The following is a 20,652-nucleotide window of genomic DNA, read 5'->3' on the forward strand; positions in this document are numbered from 1 at the left end:
TAAAGTTGGAAAACATCATTGTCATTAATTGACTAATGGTCCAGGATTTTTACACAAATTTTATCCAATGCTTACCTTAATTAATACCATCAATTAATACCATAAAATTGATGTCATCCTCATAAGATGGCACATTGATAAAAACTCAAAATACATCATCAGGTGCTCTATTAAATACAAAGTGTATTGGGGTCTTAAAAAGGCAGCATGCATAACAGGGCTGCCAACATTCATCCATTGAAATCAGGAAACTTGTGTTCTACACGCATCTCAGTGGGGAAAAATAAGGCCCAAATGAGAGGCACCTAAACATTTTATTTCTACAAACGTGCAATTTTTGCGATGTGGAAATTTTCGCGCACTTTGCTCGATAAGAACGCAAAAATGAAAGTGCGCGAACACTTTTACTTGTTATACATGTGTGTAAGAATACCCTGTGTCTCTGACACTGTGGAATTGAAAACACATGAAATCCACTGCAACAGGTAGAGAGCAAAAAATTACTTATGCTATAAAATTGCAACTTTTCCAGCATCAGGACATATGAAGAGATAATGATATTTTCAGGAAACCTCCTGGAGAATCTGGGAGACTAAGTAGCTCTGTATGAATTTTATCAAGCATGTGTCACAGTTAGCATAATCCTCCAGGAACAGATACTGAACTCTATATGCCATGACTTATTCTATGAGGAGTATTGCATGTTCTGCAAACCATGCTTTTCATTCATGCAAACATGTTCAACGTCCGTCAATCATTCCAATTCAATTCAATTCAATTCATTTATTTTTCATTCTTCTTTTTCCAACAATGCACCATGCCAAGTGTGTCAACTGGGAAAGTGCATTTGTTTAACCTTTATGCACACTAGATTATTAACTCTTGTGCAGAGTCCAAAAAATCTCACTGAGGCTAGAGGTATCATTGTTAATCAAATCTTAATGGTGCTATGAAGGAAGGTTGGCAAAAGTTATAAGACATAAAAGGATAAATAATGTAAAAGACATTAAAATTAGCATGTTAAATGATATCTTTAGGAAACTAAGAGTGTCAAATTTAAAAAGTCAATGGAGAATTTATTCACAGCTTATTTCAACAATTCGAACAAAACACTTTGAAAAAAAAAAAACATTTTTGGTTGTTAGCAGCATCCACCCTATTCTACGCAAACATCATTGAATAGACACATGCTAAAAAATGTTACTGTAGTCAACACTACCACTGGTGAGAACGGGATTGTGATAATTATGCAAGGGTTATCAAATACTGGAACTAAATACTGAAGTGAGTGTTATATCGAAAAACAGAACATAGTGTGACATCATAGGCTTCCCCAATGCTAGCAAATCATGGCAATTACACCAAAAAGTAAATGCAAAATTAATTGATAATTATGCACTGTATAAATTATCATTATTATTATTATCAGTGGTAAGAAATTACTAGTATGCATGGACACACACATTGCACTTTGGCTGTGAAAACTCACAGAGAGTCTTGGTCAAGCACGCTTCTAGTTTCTCTTTGGCCTCGGGAAGCCGACACGGAGAATTGACTCATTGCCTTCATGGGGTGGTCGCTTTTTACATGTGATGCCCGAGTGATTTCTGCAACCGGCGACCAAAAGTTTGGTTGTCCAATCTCAAAGCAGACATATCCTGGTGATATTCAACTCCCAGCTCAGCATGGAATCATGTCATACAAACACTTTAAAATGCTGCGGGAATTGACAGCCACCGTAAGAGCTTCTCAAAGGGTCGAAGTTCAAGTTAAGACGATGGCCACATAATGAAGGGGGTCTAGTAGCTTGGTCAAAGATCGATCTAAAAGAAAAAGAAGAGTTAATAAAAAGCATTTTGTCAGAATCAACCTGTTAAAAAATGATTTTGCCCAGCATGTCCACATTGATTGTCATAATAAAACGAAATCAGACTAATGGAGAAGTTAGATTTTCATCAAAATTCTGATAAAATATCATTAAGGTATGATCTCTTAAGGTTTTACATGTTTTCAAACAACAAAGGAATGAGGCGTACAAATTACACATTGTCACGGGACAACAGGACCTCGTTTCTCAATTGGCATATACCATAAAACTTTCTAATGTAATTTTGAATTCAAGAAAATACTGATTTGACTTTTAAAACATTATGATTATGGATGTATTCCAAAAGAATATTTCTATGTTATTTGACATCAACATTGATGTTAATTCATTTACAAAACTGTAAAAAAAAATGTAATTACTAAACTGAATAATTTTTTTTTTCCTCTCTCCTGAAAATTGATGATTTTGAGACATGAGGTCTAGTCACCCCAAGAACGAAATTCAAATGACATGAGCTAATGATGTCACATCCTTGTATCTCTCCAAGTATGGATTAATAAAAAATGTATATGGGGGAGGGAAAACTATCTCACAAAATCCATATTTAGATAGTCTTTCCTTTTGTAGATAATCCTCCTGATATCAGCGTTTCATTCCATGTAATTTGACTCTATCCCAGAGAAGCTGCACAACAAAGTGGTCACTGCATCGCTGTGATCAGTTTTACCTCCTGTGAATACTATCAAGGCCTCCTGCATACTGTCTAGCCACCATGCCAGGAATGATTACGACAAAAGATATGTGATTGGCTATTACCAGCCGGGAACAGTGGCTGCTGTAATGGAGCGAGCATTTCCATAATCCCACATCTGTTACTGGTAGCGAACATCACAGGGTATCATATCATCAAACCCCCCCCCCCAAAAAAAAAAAAAAACACCCAATAACAACCAAAACAACAACAACAACATACATTCATTTCAAATGGTCTCGATAGATACTGGTCAGTGACTGGTCAAATTGCAATTATGTGACAAATGCAGTGAAGATCACGATGATTATATTGATAGCAGTGGCCACATCAGGTAGCATAATTCCAGAATTTGACTGGCTGCCAACAGGGCTGGAATGAAATAATGCATTTTATTATGTAGACCATGTAATATAACAAATATTGCCTTGCCTACCATAACATAACACACATACCGGAGACTGTCACGTGTTATACTGCACCTCTAAAAAGGCACCATCGGTATGATATAAGTTTAACTTAGTTAGTTGCTCAGGTAAATGTTACCAGTCTGTTGAGGGTATTGTGCTTTTCATTGTAGTGTAAATTACCGTGTATTTATGTAATTATTACTATCATTTAAGTGATTAATTATTTGTGTAAATTATAGTATTTTGGATTATGCAGTAGTTTATGTTTAGGTATATATTATGTAAAGCGCTTAGAGAATTTATTGATAAGCGCTACATAAATACCGTAGTTATGGGTAAACTCGGCTTAGCGGGTAAAGTCGGCCCCCAGTGCGCGCATTACAAGTAGTTGTACTGCGCGCGCTGGGGGCCGACTTTACCCGCTAGGCCGAGTTTATCCATAACTACAGTACTGAGTTATCATTATTATAATCATTTCACTTCTAGCCAGTCTTCTGCTCATTCGTCACATTTTCTTGTATGAGAGTTTTCATTACCCTACGTGTAGGCATGAAGGGCAAGTGCATTTATAGTATCATGCATCATTCAACTGTGAATTTGAATATTTCCCTTTGCAATGGTATCAATTTCTTTCCCTCCATGATGAGGTCATTCTGATTGGTTTCTGTCATCTCAATGAGTCAAATCATTGCTGTCAGTGGATCAGAGAATGCAGAGGAAAAATGGGACTCACTGCAAGGAAAGACAAAGGGACAGCATTCTGACTCTTAGTCAGGGGAAAAAAATCATGCTGGCATTCTGCAATAACTCTCGCATTTTGTCTGCCATCACTAAGAACTTTTCATCTGGGCTGATCTCTGGATTTGATATCACTACCTTGGCTCAAAATCTACTTTTTATTGAATGGCCATGTGAGGAGCCAGCCGTGCTTTGGACACTCACTCTTAAAGACAGCCTCATTTGTAAGGACGTGCACCCCTTTGGTGTGAGCCTGGGGGATGGCCCAGCGCCTCTGGATCCTCTGGCACAGTGCCCTGCCAGGATTCCACACCTTGCTCAGCTGGGACTGGTCAAACTCCTGCAGACCCTCTACCTCAAACGTTTGATACTGGCCTGGAAAAGGAGAAAAACGGTAAGACTGGCAATCAACCCACTGAAGAAAAAGCCAGAGAATACTCGGGCAGGTGTCTGTGGGAAATGCATGCTACAGCAAAATCAGTCCGTCTTCAATGGGTTAAACTGACTGAATTTTGTTTGGAATTGGTTGTCAGCGAATTCCTGGATTATCTTTGTTCCATACACAACAAATATGATAGCAAAATTATACAATCTTTTCGCAGACCATAGCAAGTACCACATTGGATATGGGTATGTGGGACTGCATGCAGCAAGACCTTTCCCTGGATTTACAGAATCATCACATGTAGTGAAATCATTTCCATTCCAATAAAGAGATGACATATAACAAACTTGCTTGATATATGTGACCGTGAACTCAAAACGAACATAAAGTCGCACACACTGATTTTGCGTGAGGACTGAAAATAAGTAAATGGGTCAACCTAGCCGAACTTGACTTTTTCATATTTTCTGAAAGAGCGGGTCTTCTTTTACATTATGCTAAAATTTGGTATCATAAAACGGACAGGAAAGTGTGTTTTTTTAGCAGTTTATCTCAACATTTTTTGGTAGAATAGTGTGATTAGGTGTGTCTTTAGAATCCCTTTTTCATTTCTGAAAAACCTTGTCCACACTCTTCACATTCAACTCTAATAACTTTTGAAAAAATAGTGCTACTGCTTGGAAAGTCGGCATTTATTATGGACAGAATGTGTTAATGAGGCATGCTTAATTTCAGTTTTATCTGATAATCCCTTCATTGTTGTTACTCTGGTGGTTTACTTCCTGTTTTTTGTCCCATTCATCGCACAGCCAGCACTGTTTGGTAAAGATTAAGCGCTTGAATAGACACTGTACTTCAGAGCCTCTTTTCTCAGTTCACACTTTTCCTGAGTTTGTGTTTTCTTTCCAATATTTAGATACGTTAGGAGAGTCCATTTGATTTGAGTTATACATCATTTTAAAGCTTAAAGTCTGCTCTTTCAGAATATGGCCTTAACTAAAAATTCATGTCTGGCGACTTTTTGTTTGTTTTGAGGTGCAGGGTCACATATACTGTATATATTATAATACGTGTACAATGTATGTTGCTGTTGTTGTTTTCTTCTTTCTTGTTATGCCAGTGGAGGGTGAATTTCTGTCTTTATTTTAACAGATAGTAAAGTACCTTGTATCCTTGTATCCTATGACATGTATCATACAAATTTGGCAAAGTATCTGGTAATCTACCGATAGATGAAAATGAATGTGACAAAGTTCACAAAGGTCATTAAGGTCAGAACCCTACCTGTCTTCAGGTTCCAGGCAAATTTGAATCCAGTCTGGTACATCTGAGGAGTTTCACTGCATGTAAATAGACAGAATTACAAAAAATTATACAAAAATGAACAACTTAATCATGAGAAATGAAACACAAGTTGCATTGAAAGCAACCATGCATTATCTTTGTAAGAAGATAACTATTGTCTCAAGTTTGTCAAGCGCAAAAATTTGTCGACTGCAGAGAAGTCTTATGAGCTGATATGAAATCAGGTTTTGAATCCCTGGAGAGTAATCACAGATATTCTGCAGGCGTGAAAGTAAAAGCAAACATCTGAAAGCCTGACCACACAGATTTTGTCAAATGGCTTAACAATTTTCTATTGATATTGAGTTTACCTTCACACCCCATTCTTGCTTACCACTTCTGAATCTATATATCTAAACTCTTTTCCCTTGACCCGGGTGTAAAAGAGCATACCTTAAGGATTTTTAATACTTGAAAAGCCCTTTCGAATGTAACTGACAACCTGATAAAGTTTAAATGTGACTCACCCAAAAAGTCCCCCTTGACCCGGGTGTAAAAGAGCAAACCTGAACATGGCTGGGTTTTTATATGGCTAAAGTCCTTTGGAATGTAACTGATAACCTGATAAGGTTTACATGAGTAAATAAGTCTACATCATTCCCATTCTTCTTTCATCACATACAAACGACTGAAAGCCGCAGATCCACTCACTTTGTGGGATCGTCCTCAAACTCAAACACATCTTTAGGCTTGACTGGCTCAGGCCAGGCACGAACAAGGCACTTGATCATGATCACAACGTTGCATGAATCCGAACAGACCTGCCAGTAGTAACACAATAAATACACAACTTTTGTTCATGTATATTTTTCATTTTGCACAAGAACTGAGAGCAAATTGACAAGAAATATTCACTTTGTGTCAAAGTCGATTCTGCTTCTGACCTTGTTTGTTGACAGTATCATTCTACAACAAATGCCAATGGAGACTTTTTTTTAATAATTCACTGATTTTTTAAAACTTTAATTTAAACAGAATCCTCACATGAAACACACTTCTTAACTCTGCGATTTTCTTTTGATACTATCCTGAATATTCCTACCCAATGGAAAATAAAATTGAACAAGAAATGAAATAGTACATAGGGAAATTTATTGATGACATGGAATAGAGACCAACAGTCAGTTATGACTACCATCCAATGCATCAGTTTTGACCGAGCTTTCAACAAAGTGCTTGATTCAGCACTAGACTAATAAGAAATAGAATAGGCCAAATTTTAGGTGGAATGCTTGAAGAGACATGGAAGTATCAGATCAGTAGATGAAGGTGTCACCAGAGTTGTGAAGTTGCAGTGAGAGCAGTAATAGTAGAAGCAATGAGATTCAGAGAGCAGAAAACTCTCTTGCAGCCATGGTAGAAGTTACAGTAGTCCGAGTACAAGTAGTGATGGTATACATACTGTAAAAGCAGTTAAACTTGTATTTTGTGAGGGTTTACTTTCTGTGAAATTTGTAAATTACTGTTGGGATGCGAATTGAATAACACACAAAAAATATCGCCACCTGATCTTGATCAAATTAATTTTGCAGAGTGAATGGACAGGCAGTAGTGCACTTACAGTATGATAGCCCTGGTGTCAAATTGCGAAGGCAAAATCTCGCAAAAATGTCTGTGATCTCATATAGCAAAAAAATCTGTGCGCAAAAATAACAGCCTTTACAGTATACAATGCAGGAGACGCATGACAGAAGCAATCATGGAAAGAATTCATGAAAGAGGCACCGATACTTACATCCAGCACCTGCATGTCATAGTCGGTGAAGGCAATGTAGCGTCGGCCCCATGGTGCCACGGTCCGGATGGCTTCACACATGTAATGCTCAGCATCCATGGTCAGCTGCTTTACTTCCACAAAGGGACCCTGCCAAGGCACAGAGAAAAAAAAAATGAACTCCTTTATTGCAAGAACTGCACTACTGTATGGCATGCTGTATGACATTCCGACCATCCAGGGGACAATGAGTTAATAATTGCTTATCTTGGCACAAAATAGTTGAGAGAGACTTTTAATCATATCTTGCCAAGAGACATCCAATGGAGTATCCATTTGCCCTATCTTATATTACTTCTACCTGATTGAAATTGCATTATCATTTCTTCTACACACAAAAAACACATTTGTTAATAGTACATGTATTTGCTTTAGTTGTATATTGTGTTGTGATGGTGTATGTAGTGATGTTTGTCAGTATAGGTCAGTATAGGTTCAGTTTCAGTTTGTGGAATGTTTTTGTTCGTACTTGAAATGTATTTTATGGATATTTGTTGCAATATCCACTGCACCGAGAATTTCCATTGTGGACAATAAAGTCAGTCAATAAAGCAATCAATCAACTAATCAAACATACACAGATATTATGAAACACAGGTGAAGGAAATGTTGGGATGGGGGGTGGGGAGTGCAATACCAAAATTTTACGGATTCAGTCAATTTGTCAAAGAAAACATTTGATCTGGTCAATTGTGCTTATGTTGGAAAGGGAGAGGGAAGGAATCATTGTCAATCAAACAAACCATTTTCATATCAGTATTGTCATTTCATTTCATCAAAGGTTTGCTTAATTACATTGTTTGTAGATTTCCTTCAGGTACCAATGTCACTGATGGGTTTGAGAGAGGAGAGTGCTGTGGGGTCATCCTGTGTGTGACACTGAAACATGTCCTAGTCTCCTGGGGCTTGAACTGTGAACATGAAGGCTGACAATATTACAATTTACCCAGCACAGCCTCTTCAGTTTTAACACTGACTATTGCTACTAAACATTGCCAGGTATTTACTAACACACACGGGTCAACAAAGGGGGTACATTATAGACGATACACCTGGGTCCCGTTTCATAGAACTTGTTATCAGTATTTAAACAAAGTCTGCACATTTCTACGACAAATTTGCTCTCGGCCAATCAGATGCAGGGATTTCAGTAGTTTATAACATATCATAACTTGTTATTGATGACAAGTTTTATGAAACGGGGCCCTGATCTAAAGATGAACGCAAAAGGATTTGATCCCTAGATGTTCTGTTTATGAATTCAAAGCCTTATCTGCTACACCACAGCACTCCCACATAGACCCTAAGTCAGAGATATCGCATTGCTCAGTCTCAAGAATCACTCACCTCGTTTGGAAGACTCCTGTTAGCAAGTAACATGCGCATGTTGTTGGATCCCACTACAGTCAATGGCAGCATGCTGTGATACTCAAAACCTGAAAAAAAATTAGAGCATTGGATGTGTAATACATAAATATAACATTTACAACTTTGACACAATTTCACTTTGATAATTACATTTTACAAGCTTGTAAAACTACAACACTGAAAGCATTTAATACAGTCTTTGTCTTTGAGGGAATGTTCCTTTCACCATTTGGTTCTCTAATCTGCTGTCAATCTTTTGAATTAAAACTCATAATATCACATGGTGCACAGCATGTAAAGTGCAGCAAGCATGACAGACCTCAATACAACAGTGAATCACCATGTATGGCTTCACTTTATATCTCTTGGAGATTCTGAAAATTGTCCACTTATCATCTTATACCTGAATGGATCAGTTGCAGTTTAAATTAGTGAGGATACAACACGGCACGACAATAGACAGTACCCCTTATCATCTGGCAAGAGGAGTGAAGGTTTAAAGAGACAACTCTAACCTAAGACACAAAGAATTACAGTATAAAAATATAAATGAAACTTACAAACAATGGTGACGAAGAACCTAACAAGACAGTTCAGGGTACACACTTAGTTTCTTTCGATGGACTCATCTACGGAAAAGTAGGGTTTCACGAACTTCTTCACAAGGGTAGTGAAGGTTTTCAAGAAAAAAACTCCAGCCTGATACACCAGAATTACTGCACACACACACACACACACAAAAAAAAACACCCAACCAAACAAACAAAAAACCCAACAAACAATAACAACCATTAACTGACAAAGGCGAAAAAAACCCGACAAGTAAGCTTGGGATACACACTTACTTTCTGTTTCGATGGGCTCATCCACAGAAAAGCAGCGCTCCACGAACCTCCTCACAGAGTAGGTGAATCGCTGTAACTTGCAGGTGCACTCACGTATGGTGCTTCGCCCACTGCCCTGCGAGTAGTGGTCAAAGTGGCCGTGGTGGTAGGGGCACGTGTGGTCAATCTCGCTGCCAATGTCATCCTTGTCATTGGCCTCGTTCAGACGGTGGAAGGAAACCGAGCTGCACGTGCTCCAGTTGTCGAAAGTGGGGCGATTGTGTCTTTTGGAAAGGAATTGATATCGGAGACGACCACGATATTGAAGACAACAGTACAAAAATGTAATGACAAGGCAACAAAAACAGTGCCCTGGGTTATCATGTTAGACTTTTCTATCTGTTTGACATCTGCAAAACTTGAACTGCATGAGAATCAAACTTTCTAAATGAGAATATCTGATATGAGGCTTTTTCGTAGTGATCTTGAAGGAAAAAAAAAACCCCACAGCAACTTCCATACTTTGTACATTCAAGGAGTGATGGTTGAATCAAAATTCACATCTTATTTTATGAGGATAGAGTGAAGTGATACTTGAAATTCAAAATACAGTCAGAAAAGGTACATTTCTATCCCTACCACTTTGAAATCATTTCCACTTTTGATAATACCTTGTTGAAAGACACTCACCGAAATGTTGGTGTTTGGCTCCAGCGGCTAGGTGTGGGGCAATTGCTGGTTGGTGGGCTGAAATCCTCGCTATCAAAACTTCTGGGCGATAAACCATGGCAACCAAAGTACGTTTCACTCAGTCCCACATGCTTTGAAGCCGTGTCTGCAACCTGACTGTGGTACCTACATTCCGAGTCCAGCCCACACATATGTGGTAGGTGTCTAGGGCTTCCTTGTAACGGATTTGGGCCACCCAGTTTGGGCGTCATGGCACTGGAGGAGGTCAGGGTTATACAGATTTCCCCTGGGCTTGTTGCACACTTGGATAGCACCGTACGACTGGAGTCGCTTGATGCATGGGGTACTGGTTTTCCAGATGAAGTGGACGGTTCGTGACGATCGGGGGAAGCGATGAGAGTTCTGCTCTGAACACTGTGGGGCAAACATGAGATTTTGATGCTTCCTGCATCCGAAACTTTCGAATGCGATGCATCTCTTTGCACGGTGTTGGTCTTTGGTGGATGCATGCAGTCATTGTCAGTGCTGTGAGAGTCAATACTATCAGAGTCTCCTTCCTGGGATACATGCTCAGTGGTCTTAGTGCTGACTTCCTGAGGGGACGGACTAGACTGGGGTTTGACTGGTTGTCCTTGTAGTACTTTGGTTTGTTTGGCGAACTGGCACAGGTCGGCTCCTTCGAAGTCCTCCTCGTCCAGGATGTCGAGAAAGTCTCTCGAGTCGATGACTGGAGGGGAGGAGCGCTGAGGGGCCTGGAGACCACTGGCTAGCCTCGTGCCCAGCAGCAGGTCCTCAGAGTCCGAGCTCTCCTCGTCCAGCCCAAAATTGCAGAAGTCGGTGATGGCAGTGGAAGACGCTGAGTAGATAGGCACTGTGCTGAGGTCCTGGCGTCGCTCCGCCCCAGCCCGCTCCTCTCCCTGACCCAGAACCTGAGATGTGGCGGCGGAAGAGTGCAGCCAGTCACGGCAGCGGTTGCCGCCTCCGCGTAGTGAGCTCACGTCTGAGGCACGTGTAGCAATGGACCTCGCCGAGCTGTTGCCGGGAGAGTAGAGGCTGCTGCAGGGGGATCCCTTCCCCAGGCTGACAGCGAGCGCAATGACTGAGTACCCTGTGTTGAGGATTGTCACCCCGTCCTTGGAGAGGCTATGCTTGGGTGAGAAAGATGGAAATGGTGGGGCGAGCTCGTATTTGGTGTGGACAGCAAAGCCGTGCTTGAGACAGGTTGGAGCGGCCGGAGTAGGAAGGTCCTCATGGAACTCTGGAGGTAACCAGCTTGGGTTGAAGCCTGTAAACACAAAGCAGTATCACATCAATGTCTCATATGAAGATACGATGTAAGCAGTAGAAAATGCATCATCGGCTATTGACATTTAGAACATCCACAGATGTTAAAGTAGTTACCCAATGACATAGATAAATACAGCTATGATCATTCGCTGATGCACCCTCACAGTCGGATACAAAACACAGAAAACATAGTACAGATTGCATATGGTGACTGGACATCCACTACCATAACGAAAGGAGAAAGAATGCATGATGGCATATTCCAGCCTTTGCTCATGGTTCATCTACAGTTGAATTATCCCTTTAACTTGAAAATATTCACCACCGCCACTACCTCCTACTGATAATATGGTCTTCTTTATCCAGGATAACCTCTTTAGTGATGCCACTGGTCTACCAGAAGGCCCTGTCATCATTATTACCCTAGCATTGCCAGGTACCTATATATACATGTACACCTGGGTCAATAGGAACACTGTGGGTAACTAGAATTATCACTGAAGGTGAATAATACCCCCGCCCCTAGTGTCGCTTTATAGTATGTGATGTCATGAGGGCAATGACGTTAATACCAAGTTTGTGCACTTGTCGAATTGGATACAGAATAATTTTAGTTTACTGTACAATTACAGAGTTGACACTGAGTTCCACAAGGTTTGGGTAAAAAGTGTGGTTACCATGGCAATGCATTGTCTGATACAAACACGAGGGACATTTTGTATAACTACACTTAAAAACCATCACACACACCAAATTTGACCTTCATAGCTTGGTTTATTTTGATACAAAAATGAGTGGTTACCATGGCAACACATTTTCCTTAAACTAACACATTGGTGTCTTGCAAAACTACACTTCTAGATCATGATGCAAACTAAATTTGACTTTAATTGCTTGAATGATGAAAAAGTTATTCGATCTGCAAGGTTTTGGTAAAATTGTGGTTACCATGGCAACGGTTTGTGTGACAAACACAAAAATTATGTGTTCCACATCTATACCTCAGGGACATAATGCCTACCAAATTTGGTATCAATTGCTTGAAAACTGTGGAATAAGTCCACACCACAGGATTTAAAAAAAAACATGCGGTTACCATGGCAACGCTTGTCCGATTCAAATACAAAGGACATTTTGCAAAACTACACTTAAAGAGCATCATACACACCAAATTTCACCTTCATAGATTAAATGGTTCAATTTGATACAAAAATGAGAGGTTACCATGGCAACACATTTTTCTTATATTAACACATTGGTGTCTTGCATAACTACACCTCCCGATCATCATACATACTAAATTTGACTTTAATTGCTTGAATGATGTAGAAGTTATTCAATCCACAAGGTTTTGGTAACATTATGGTTACCATGGCAACGCTTTGTCTGACAAACACAAAAATTATGTGTTCCACATCTATACCTCAGGGACATAATGCCTACCAAATTTGGTATCAATTGCTTGAAAACTGTGGAATAAGTCCACACCACAGGATTTAAAAAAAAACATGCGGTTACCATGGCAACGCATTGTCCGATTCAAATACAAAGGACATTTTGCAAAACTACACTTAAAGAGCATCATACACACCAAATTTCACCTTCATAGATTAAATGGTTCAATTTGATACAAAAATGAGAGGTTACCATGGCAACACATTTTTCTTATATTAACACATTGGTGTCTTGCATAACTACACCTCCCGATCATCATACATACTAAATTTGACTTTAATTGCTTGAATGATGTAGAAGTTATTCAATCCACAAGGTTTTGGTAACATTATGGTTACCATGGCAACGCTTTGTCTGACAAACACAAAAATTATGTGTTCCACATCTATGCCTCAAGGCCATTATGCCTACCAAAGTTGATTTCAATTGTTCAAAACTGTGGAAGTTGTTCACTCCACAAGATTTCGAAGAAAACATGCAGTTACCATGGCAACGCTATGTCAAGTACAAACACAAAGAGTGTCTTGCATAACTACACCTATAGATCATCATAGATACCAATTTTGAAATTGATTGCTTAAATACTATGGAAGTTATTCAATCCACAAGGTTTTGGTAAAATTATGGTTACCATGGCAATGCATTGTCCAACAAACACAAAAAACATGTCTTGCACATCTATACCTCAATATCGTCATTTACCCTAAGTTTCATTTAAATTGCTTCAAAACTGTAGAAGGAGTTCGCGACGCAAGATTTTGCAACAGACCGACCGACCGACCGCCCGCCCGACCAACATCACGGTGATTCCTATACCCCCTTCACACTACGTGTGGCGGGGGTATAAAAACAGTTTGTCCAACTGTGCTAGCACTTGCAGGGATTTGAACTCGGGTCCCCAACAATCCACAATGCCACAGTGACCCCACACTGTAATTGGATGCATGCAAACCCACTTGGAAGGAAAGTTCTGCTGACTGGTCACCTGAAGAGATATTGGTAGTCATGTCTGAGGTGTACTTGAGGTGGAGACAGGCCTGGCAGGGCTCTGCGGCTGGGACAGCTGTGATTGTCACATAGCACAGCAGTTTCTCCTCATCCGTCAGTGGCTTTGATGATGTTGAGCTTTGGGAGGTATCAAAGAAGATATGGAAATTGAGTTATCAATGGCTAAAAAAAGGTCATGTTTACTGAAATGATCTGCAATGGAATAGAAAATGTAATTTGAATTTCTTTTTCCATTTCCCTGGAGTGTCCACAGAATTTTCAAGTCACTGTAAGATAAGTTATTCTAATTTCTATGACGGGGGCAAAATTGTGACCCTGAATTAGATACTAGAGCTGTAATAATCCCCCTAAAAGAAGAACGTTAGAAGAAAATGAAAATGATAAAAAAGAGGATACTCCACAAGGGAATGCAGCAAAAATTTATTTCGGTCTCTCAAATTGATTTATGAAATGAAGGCTCATGTTTAAGAGAACGGAACTCCAGTGGGTACACTCTGCTTATCATCCTTGTTACAAACGGCTGAGTGGTCTCACCATCCATACACCATGACTTTGGTGTTATCACTGGGCCAACTACATACGGCAATGTACAGGTCCTGTTGTATCTCTTCCTCACCAAACAGGCCGACCTCTGACACCTAAAGATGAGACCAAACAAAGATAGGATGACACCAAATCATGACGAAATAAGCACCATATCAACAGAAATCAACACTCTAACAGTGCAATCACATTCATACACACATATGTAAACACAAATTGGCACTTAAAACCGAAGAAGGAAAATTTTTCACACATCATTCTTACAATTTGTTCATCTTTCCTGTGAAAAATAATGAGTAGGCCAGTTTGCACATAGCATGTCAGACTAGCTCTTTGTCAAGTGCCGACTGATTCTGTTATCTCAATATAAATTTTGGGGAATACCCACAACTCATACACAGGGCTTAGACCCTTGGACATTATCAATGTCATTTCCAGAACTTTTTGTCACGCAGCATTATAAAATAGTGGTATCAAGAAATGGGGCCTTGCCCTGAAATTGTCTCAATTCAAGCCCTGCTTGTATATTACAGTTAGATCCATCCCGGGAGAACCCTGTGGGATTTAAAGTGTACACTGCAAGCAAGTCAGAAACCCTGTGGGATTTAAAGTGTACACTGCAAGCAAGTCAGAAAGAAAGAAAGAAAGGAAGAAAAACCAGCCCTGGCCATTATATAAAAGAACTATGTGAATTAATATATTAACTTAAAAAGCATCAGTCAAAGTGTCAAGATCTTTTCTGTTGGAACCAGGATATATTTGACATAACTTCAGTAATAGTTGACTGATTTATGTCCTATGGAATCTTTGCCAATACAAGGCACTCCTGTTGAGAAGGTAGCATCTATCCCCCTTTTACACCACCGAACAGACAAAGTACCATCCACTCTGGCTGCTGCTTTGGTCTGACTCCACTACTTTGCTTTCAGCAGCTTTCCCCGAGGAAATTTACAACCTTCACCCAAGCTCACCCATGCTTTCCACTGTATAGCCCCTAACTTCAAGGTCTGTACATACACTGTATGACCACAAGGACTCTTTGTCTGAACCATTTTCCCCTGCAGAGTATGCACAAACATCTTCCTCTTCTGCCTGATCTCGACACTTGGGGATGATGGACCAAACCTGGTTTTCTGAATTTTCCAGAATATTTTTGAAGTGCCACCTAGCATGTTTGTAGTTTCACTGTACACAAAACCCCAGAGTCCCGACACACACCTTTTTCTTTTGTTGTTGTTTGTTTTGTTTTTCATCCTTCCATGCAGATGATGAACCTGCTCTCATGTCTAGGTGTTTACTTAGTTATTTTAAATCTTTCTGGCAATATATAATTGAACAATCAACTACTTTGCAATAGAATGCTTATAGCAATATTTGTATTACAGTTACCTTCTCCATGGCCTTGTAATGGTTGAATCTCCACCAGTGGAGCTGGTATATATAGACAGGAAAAGCTGTGTGTTCATTGGTGTCCACGTTGAGTGTGTACGACAGCACAAAGTTTCCATCTTTGCTAAAACCTAAGAATACATGGCTGTTTGGATTCAAGGGGGGAACAAGGATATATGAAAAATGCATCATTTCAAATATGAAACATCAAGGGTGATCATTTGTCATTTGCAATCATGCATTCATTGATTTATCAATTTTCACTGAATAAACAAAAGGAAAACAAAATGTCGATCACATATATCAGCCACACTGTACATTAACCAATCGGAGCACATGCTAGCTGAGAACATTTAGGCAATGAGAAAGAAGTAAAAATTTTTTTTCAAGAGACAAATCTGCAATTTTTGATGACATATCTCACAACATATTTGTGTCGACATGTGAGGCAATGTTTCTATTTCAGAGTTGTTAATTTTGTAAATACCAATCGACTTGCGAAATTTACAGAAATGACAACACCATGAAATAAAAGCTGTATGTATACAGTACTTTTGAGAAACAATAAATTATGTACTGCCCAGAACCATAACTAATACAAATTTTTGTCCCATCATGGCATGAGGTTCTTCAGAACTTTTTTACATTAGAAATCAGACATCCATACAGATTATATCACTCCCTTGTTCACATCTGCCTTCCCTTTCTCAAAACAAGACAAGTACACAAATTTATCAACAATAGAAACCAAAGGCAGACTGAAAACTTTTAGGCATTAGGTCTCACCCTTCTTCAGTGAGGAAATGGTCATCTATGATGGCTTTCAGTGGAATACCAAGTCGTCCCGGAATCCTGCCAAACAATGATCGGCACACTGGGTACGTCTGTCTGGTTGGCTGTAGACATCCTCTCAGCTTGAAGGAGATACAATTATGAGGCACAACATGCGATGAACAGTTCACGTTTAATAGCATTATATCAAATTTAACTGTAGGTGCACATTTGTATAATCTAGCATTCAATCTTCCTCCGAGGTCAAACTGTCTTCATTTCAAATTAAAGAAAGATTTAATTTATATAATTCACTTCTAAGCTGTCACTAACTATCTCCCTTGATTAAAGAAGTACCACAATCTAGAAAGGATAGATAGACAGATGGATAACTTGAACTGGGTGGAGGAAAAAAAATAAAGAGGATGTCAGATTCAATTATCGTTAAAAAAAAAATGGAATAAAGACCAAGTAAGATTGTAACTCAAAATTCTTTGTCCTACGCGGTGTGGCCATGTGCAAACTGTCCCAGTTCAGTGATACAATCAAAATGAAACTGAGAAAAAGAAATATTTGATACCAAGCCTAAACTTCTTACCAAATATTCTGCAACAAATATTTTAAAATCTTTCCAAGGCATTATTTACTCACAAGTTCCTACTAATTCCATTACTGCAAGAAATAGCTCCCAAAGTACACATCTTTGTTTACATCCTAAATGAAAACATTTTGAATAAAATGGTTTGTTGCATTTTCTGCAAAAATGAGTTTATGAATTATGCATAAGAAGTTTTGTAACATCCATGTCCAAGGGATCTCATTGTGATTGGTCAATATTGAAAAATTTCCCATCTGACAGTACAGGAATCCGCTTGCAAATATTTTAAGTACTGCAATCAAACTTAATTCCTGAATGTAACATCACAAATATTAATACAATGTAGAATCTCTTTTTTTGTGTGTGTATTCATAATTGATTTTTAATGTTTATTCAAATACAAAAGAACAATCTATTGCATATGGACATAGTAGATTTCTATAAGCTGCAGCCGATTATCACAATAGACTATAGATCTAACATGTTAGACAGTATTTAGGCCTAATGGCAAGTTAGAAGTTTGTAAGCGTGTGAAATTTATCATTATTTTTTAACTTCACTGCAGCAAGAGCTATGCAGCAAGAGCTGGTGGGCGGGCTCTTGCATTGTATGTGACTATGTATCCACAAACAGCATCATGGAGGGGTTCAGACTGCGTTTGACTTTGATGGGGTTCGTGAAGCCAGACTAGTCAACATTTCCTTCCTAGTCTTAGGCTTTTAACATATCGATCTAAAATGGTCCACATAAAAAACTAACATTTCTATAACATTTTAACAACCTGGCAAAAAGTCACTAATTAAAACTCAGCAACAGTATGTTCATCATCACCCAACTAGAGACAGAGTTCATTTGACACCTTGAATCTAAAACCAGCTTATTTTGTGTTTCTACGGACTAACTTGCTACAGAACAACAGTAGATCTCTGTAGTTCGCCCTACTGCTTAGACCGCCAGCTGGCCAGACCTACTGCATGCACTAGCACTGCACCGAATAGCAGTGGTCTACATGTAACGTTAGGGATTCAGTCTGGCTTGATCATGTTGATCAAACTTCTCGCAGCAATACTAGTAATCTGGACCTTGGTTACTTTTCGTCTTATCTTCATCATTTTTCCTGGGAACAAGCTAACGAAATACCAACCTCTCGCATACGCAGTCTATGTGTGACGTTGAAAGATGCGCTCACTCCCTTCCTTGTGTTCATCAAACATGGAAAACCCTTCAAAGTGCCCGTCCTCTTCTGCGACATAGCTCACACAACAGCGGTGTACGGGTTGGCGGGAACGCCGCACCTACCCGCGAACACTTGGCCAACTTATGATGCGCTCCACGGGCTCCCGTAATTCACCATGTAGCATGTATGTGGTTTGTACTCTTTGTCACTAAAATTGGTAAGAGTCTAACACAAAATAACCTGACAGATAAATTCAGAAGTTCATATTTCTGAGGCCGAGATTCTTCCTATCCTAGCTCGACCTATCAAACACTTGACCTTGGGCAGATGAAGCAGTTCGGTTGATGTTTATTCATAGTTATCAGATAGAAGAAGCCAGCCAGAGGTTCTACAGTTTCTCGTACGGCTCTCTCGCGATATCTTCAAATTCTCGCGGAGTAAATGTCATCTCGAACAGCGCGAGACGATCATGGATAATACCACCTAGATGACCAAATTTAGGTAATGTTATGTGTTGATTTTTATTTCTTCCACTCCCCCCCCCCCCCCAGTCTATATACAGTACAGGTTTACAGATTTTATGTGGGTGAGGTTTGTCATGTCAGAAATAATAGGCCTATACGCTGTGGAAGTAGAATACTCTGCATTTCGGGGCAAGTTGCAGAGAGCTAAGATGAAAGGAATCTTTCATAGGATATCTAAAGAGACCAAACTAGATAGGCTAACAATAGTTTCTAGCCCCCTCTCTCTCCCCGGCCTCTCTAAATCATCGGGGGGGGGGGGGGGGGAGGGGGAGGGGGGGCAGGGGGAGTGAAGGGATAGAGGGGAATTGAGAGACAGACAGACAGACAGACAAGCAGATATCACATCTAGACGAGGAGACATAGACTGGAGAATGAAGAACTAAAAGATATATGGAGGAAATAGTTTAACAATGGCAGTGCACTTGCTTGAAGTATCTGTACACAGTCAAAGCATGGAGTGATTCCACCCCCACTTTTTACTTAGTGCAGAAGATATAAGGTCTGACTTTTTGTGTCCCCCACTTTTTTGCAGATAAAATACTTATGGTCTGTCAGTTGTGTTGCTTCTTACATGCATGTAGGTGATGCCTAACTTGATAAAGAATTGCAAGCGACAACTGTGAAGACTTTTTTTTTCTTTTCTTTTTTTTCTTTTTTTTTGCTTGTCAGCCGATTTTGATTTGATTTAATTTTGATTTTATTTCTGAATTTCTTTTTCATACTAAATGAAATACAAGCACAGTTGACCGAACTAAATGAGCACAGTATAATTTGAATCTGACAGTTAAAACAAATAAATGATAAATTCAAATATCCAGCATTTTTTTTCTGACATATAATGCAAAATGATAAACTATTTTGTGCATACATTTATGCAAACATAAGTTACAGTATATTTATTGTTCAAAGACAAATTAGTGGCAACTCTTGGGATACTTTTGGGATACAAGTGGCACCCAAAAGTGTGAAAGCCTTATTTTCTTCTTGTTGGCCGATTTTTGGGAGGTAAGTTGTAGCAAAAAATGTTAAAACATTTTTTTTTTTGGGGGGGGGGGGAGGGGGCGGTGGGTGGAGGGGGGAACGGTTGTAAGCTAATTTTGGTAGGCAAGTGGCAGGAAAATGTGCCCCCCCCCCATTCCTGAAAATGAATCAATATCCCTACTCCCATACAGTTCCCCCCTCCAAAAACAACAACAACAACAACAACAATAACAAAAAGGCATAGCGCCGCCCTTCCCGGTTGTATATAAGCTGTTTTAATCATGGCTTGTAGAACGTGGACCATCAGCGCAATTTCCATTATGAGCTTATGATATTATATCATCATTATACAAGGTATAACCCAGGGGCGTCACCAGCTTTTTTTCAAGGGGGGTGCGTTTTGACACTAAATGTTTACGAGATTTTTTGGACAGACATTTGGAATATAGGAAGCTCTCAATCCCTAGACTTTTACTGTTTTTTGAGGGAAACCAAGCGGGGAAAGGGCACCGGCGCGCCGGTAGCTAGGATTTCATCTTGGGGGGGGGGGGGGGGGGGGGGTGGGGGGGGGGGGTAGTATGCGAGGGAGCGAGCAAGGGTGGGGGGACGGTGTGGAAGTGCCGGAGAGGGTTGTACCCCTTATAAATGGATTATGGAATGACGGTGTGAAACGACAAATTGCTCGCAGCGATATCAGGGGCATCACGACTACATGCGAGCGAGCGGAGCGAGCGAGCTTGAAAATTGTGACATGTTACAGTCCAAAAAGCTGCCGTTTGTAGCCATTTTTTTTTTTTTTTTTTTGCT

The 20,652-nt window shown here is 39.7% G+C and overlaps 1 protein-coding gene across 1 annotated transcript; it reads right to left on the bottom strand.

Annotated features, from left to right (window-relative positions):
• Nucleotides 1–1,572: 1,572 nt before the first annotated feature.
• LOC139744803 (DDB1- and CUL4-associated factor 15-like) lies at nt 1,573–18,635 on the bottom strand. The gene is made up of 13 exons (XM_071655218.1): nt 18,308–18,635; nt 16,581–16,708; nt 15,795–15,939; nt 14,397–14,500; nt 13,840–13,979; nt 10,113–11,397; nt 9,444–9,706; nt 8,578–8,666; nt 7,192–7,320; nt 6,108–6,217; nt 5,397–5,452; nt 3,932–4,102; nt 1,573–1,823 (listed from the first exon to the last, which is right to left on the bottom strand). Exons 1-13 carry the CDS (start codon nt 18,413–18,415, stop codon nt 1,765–1,767), a joined length of 2,787 nt encoding a protein of 928 aa, XP_071511319.1. The 5' UTR covers nt 18,416–18,635; the 3' UTR covers nt 1,573–1,764.
• Between the last annotated feature and the right edge of the window lie 2,017 nt (nt 18,636–20,652).

The sequence above is a fragment of the Diadema antillarum genome, unplaced genomic scaffold (genome assembly GCF_040938485.1).
Source record: "Diadema antillarum isolate AM-2024a unplaced genomic scaffold, OU_Dant_1.0 seq00001212_RagTag, whole genome shotgun sequence".
NCBI lineage: Eukaryota > Metazoa > Echinodermata > Echinoidea > Diadematoida > Diadematidae > Diadema > Diadema antillarum.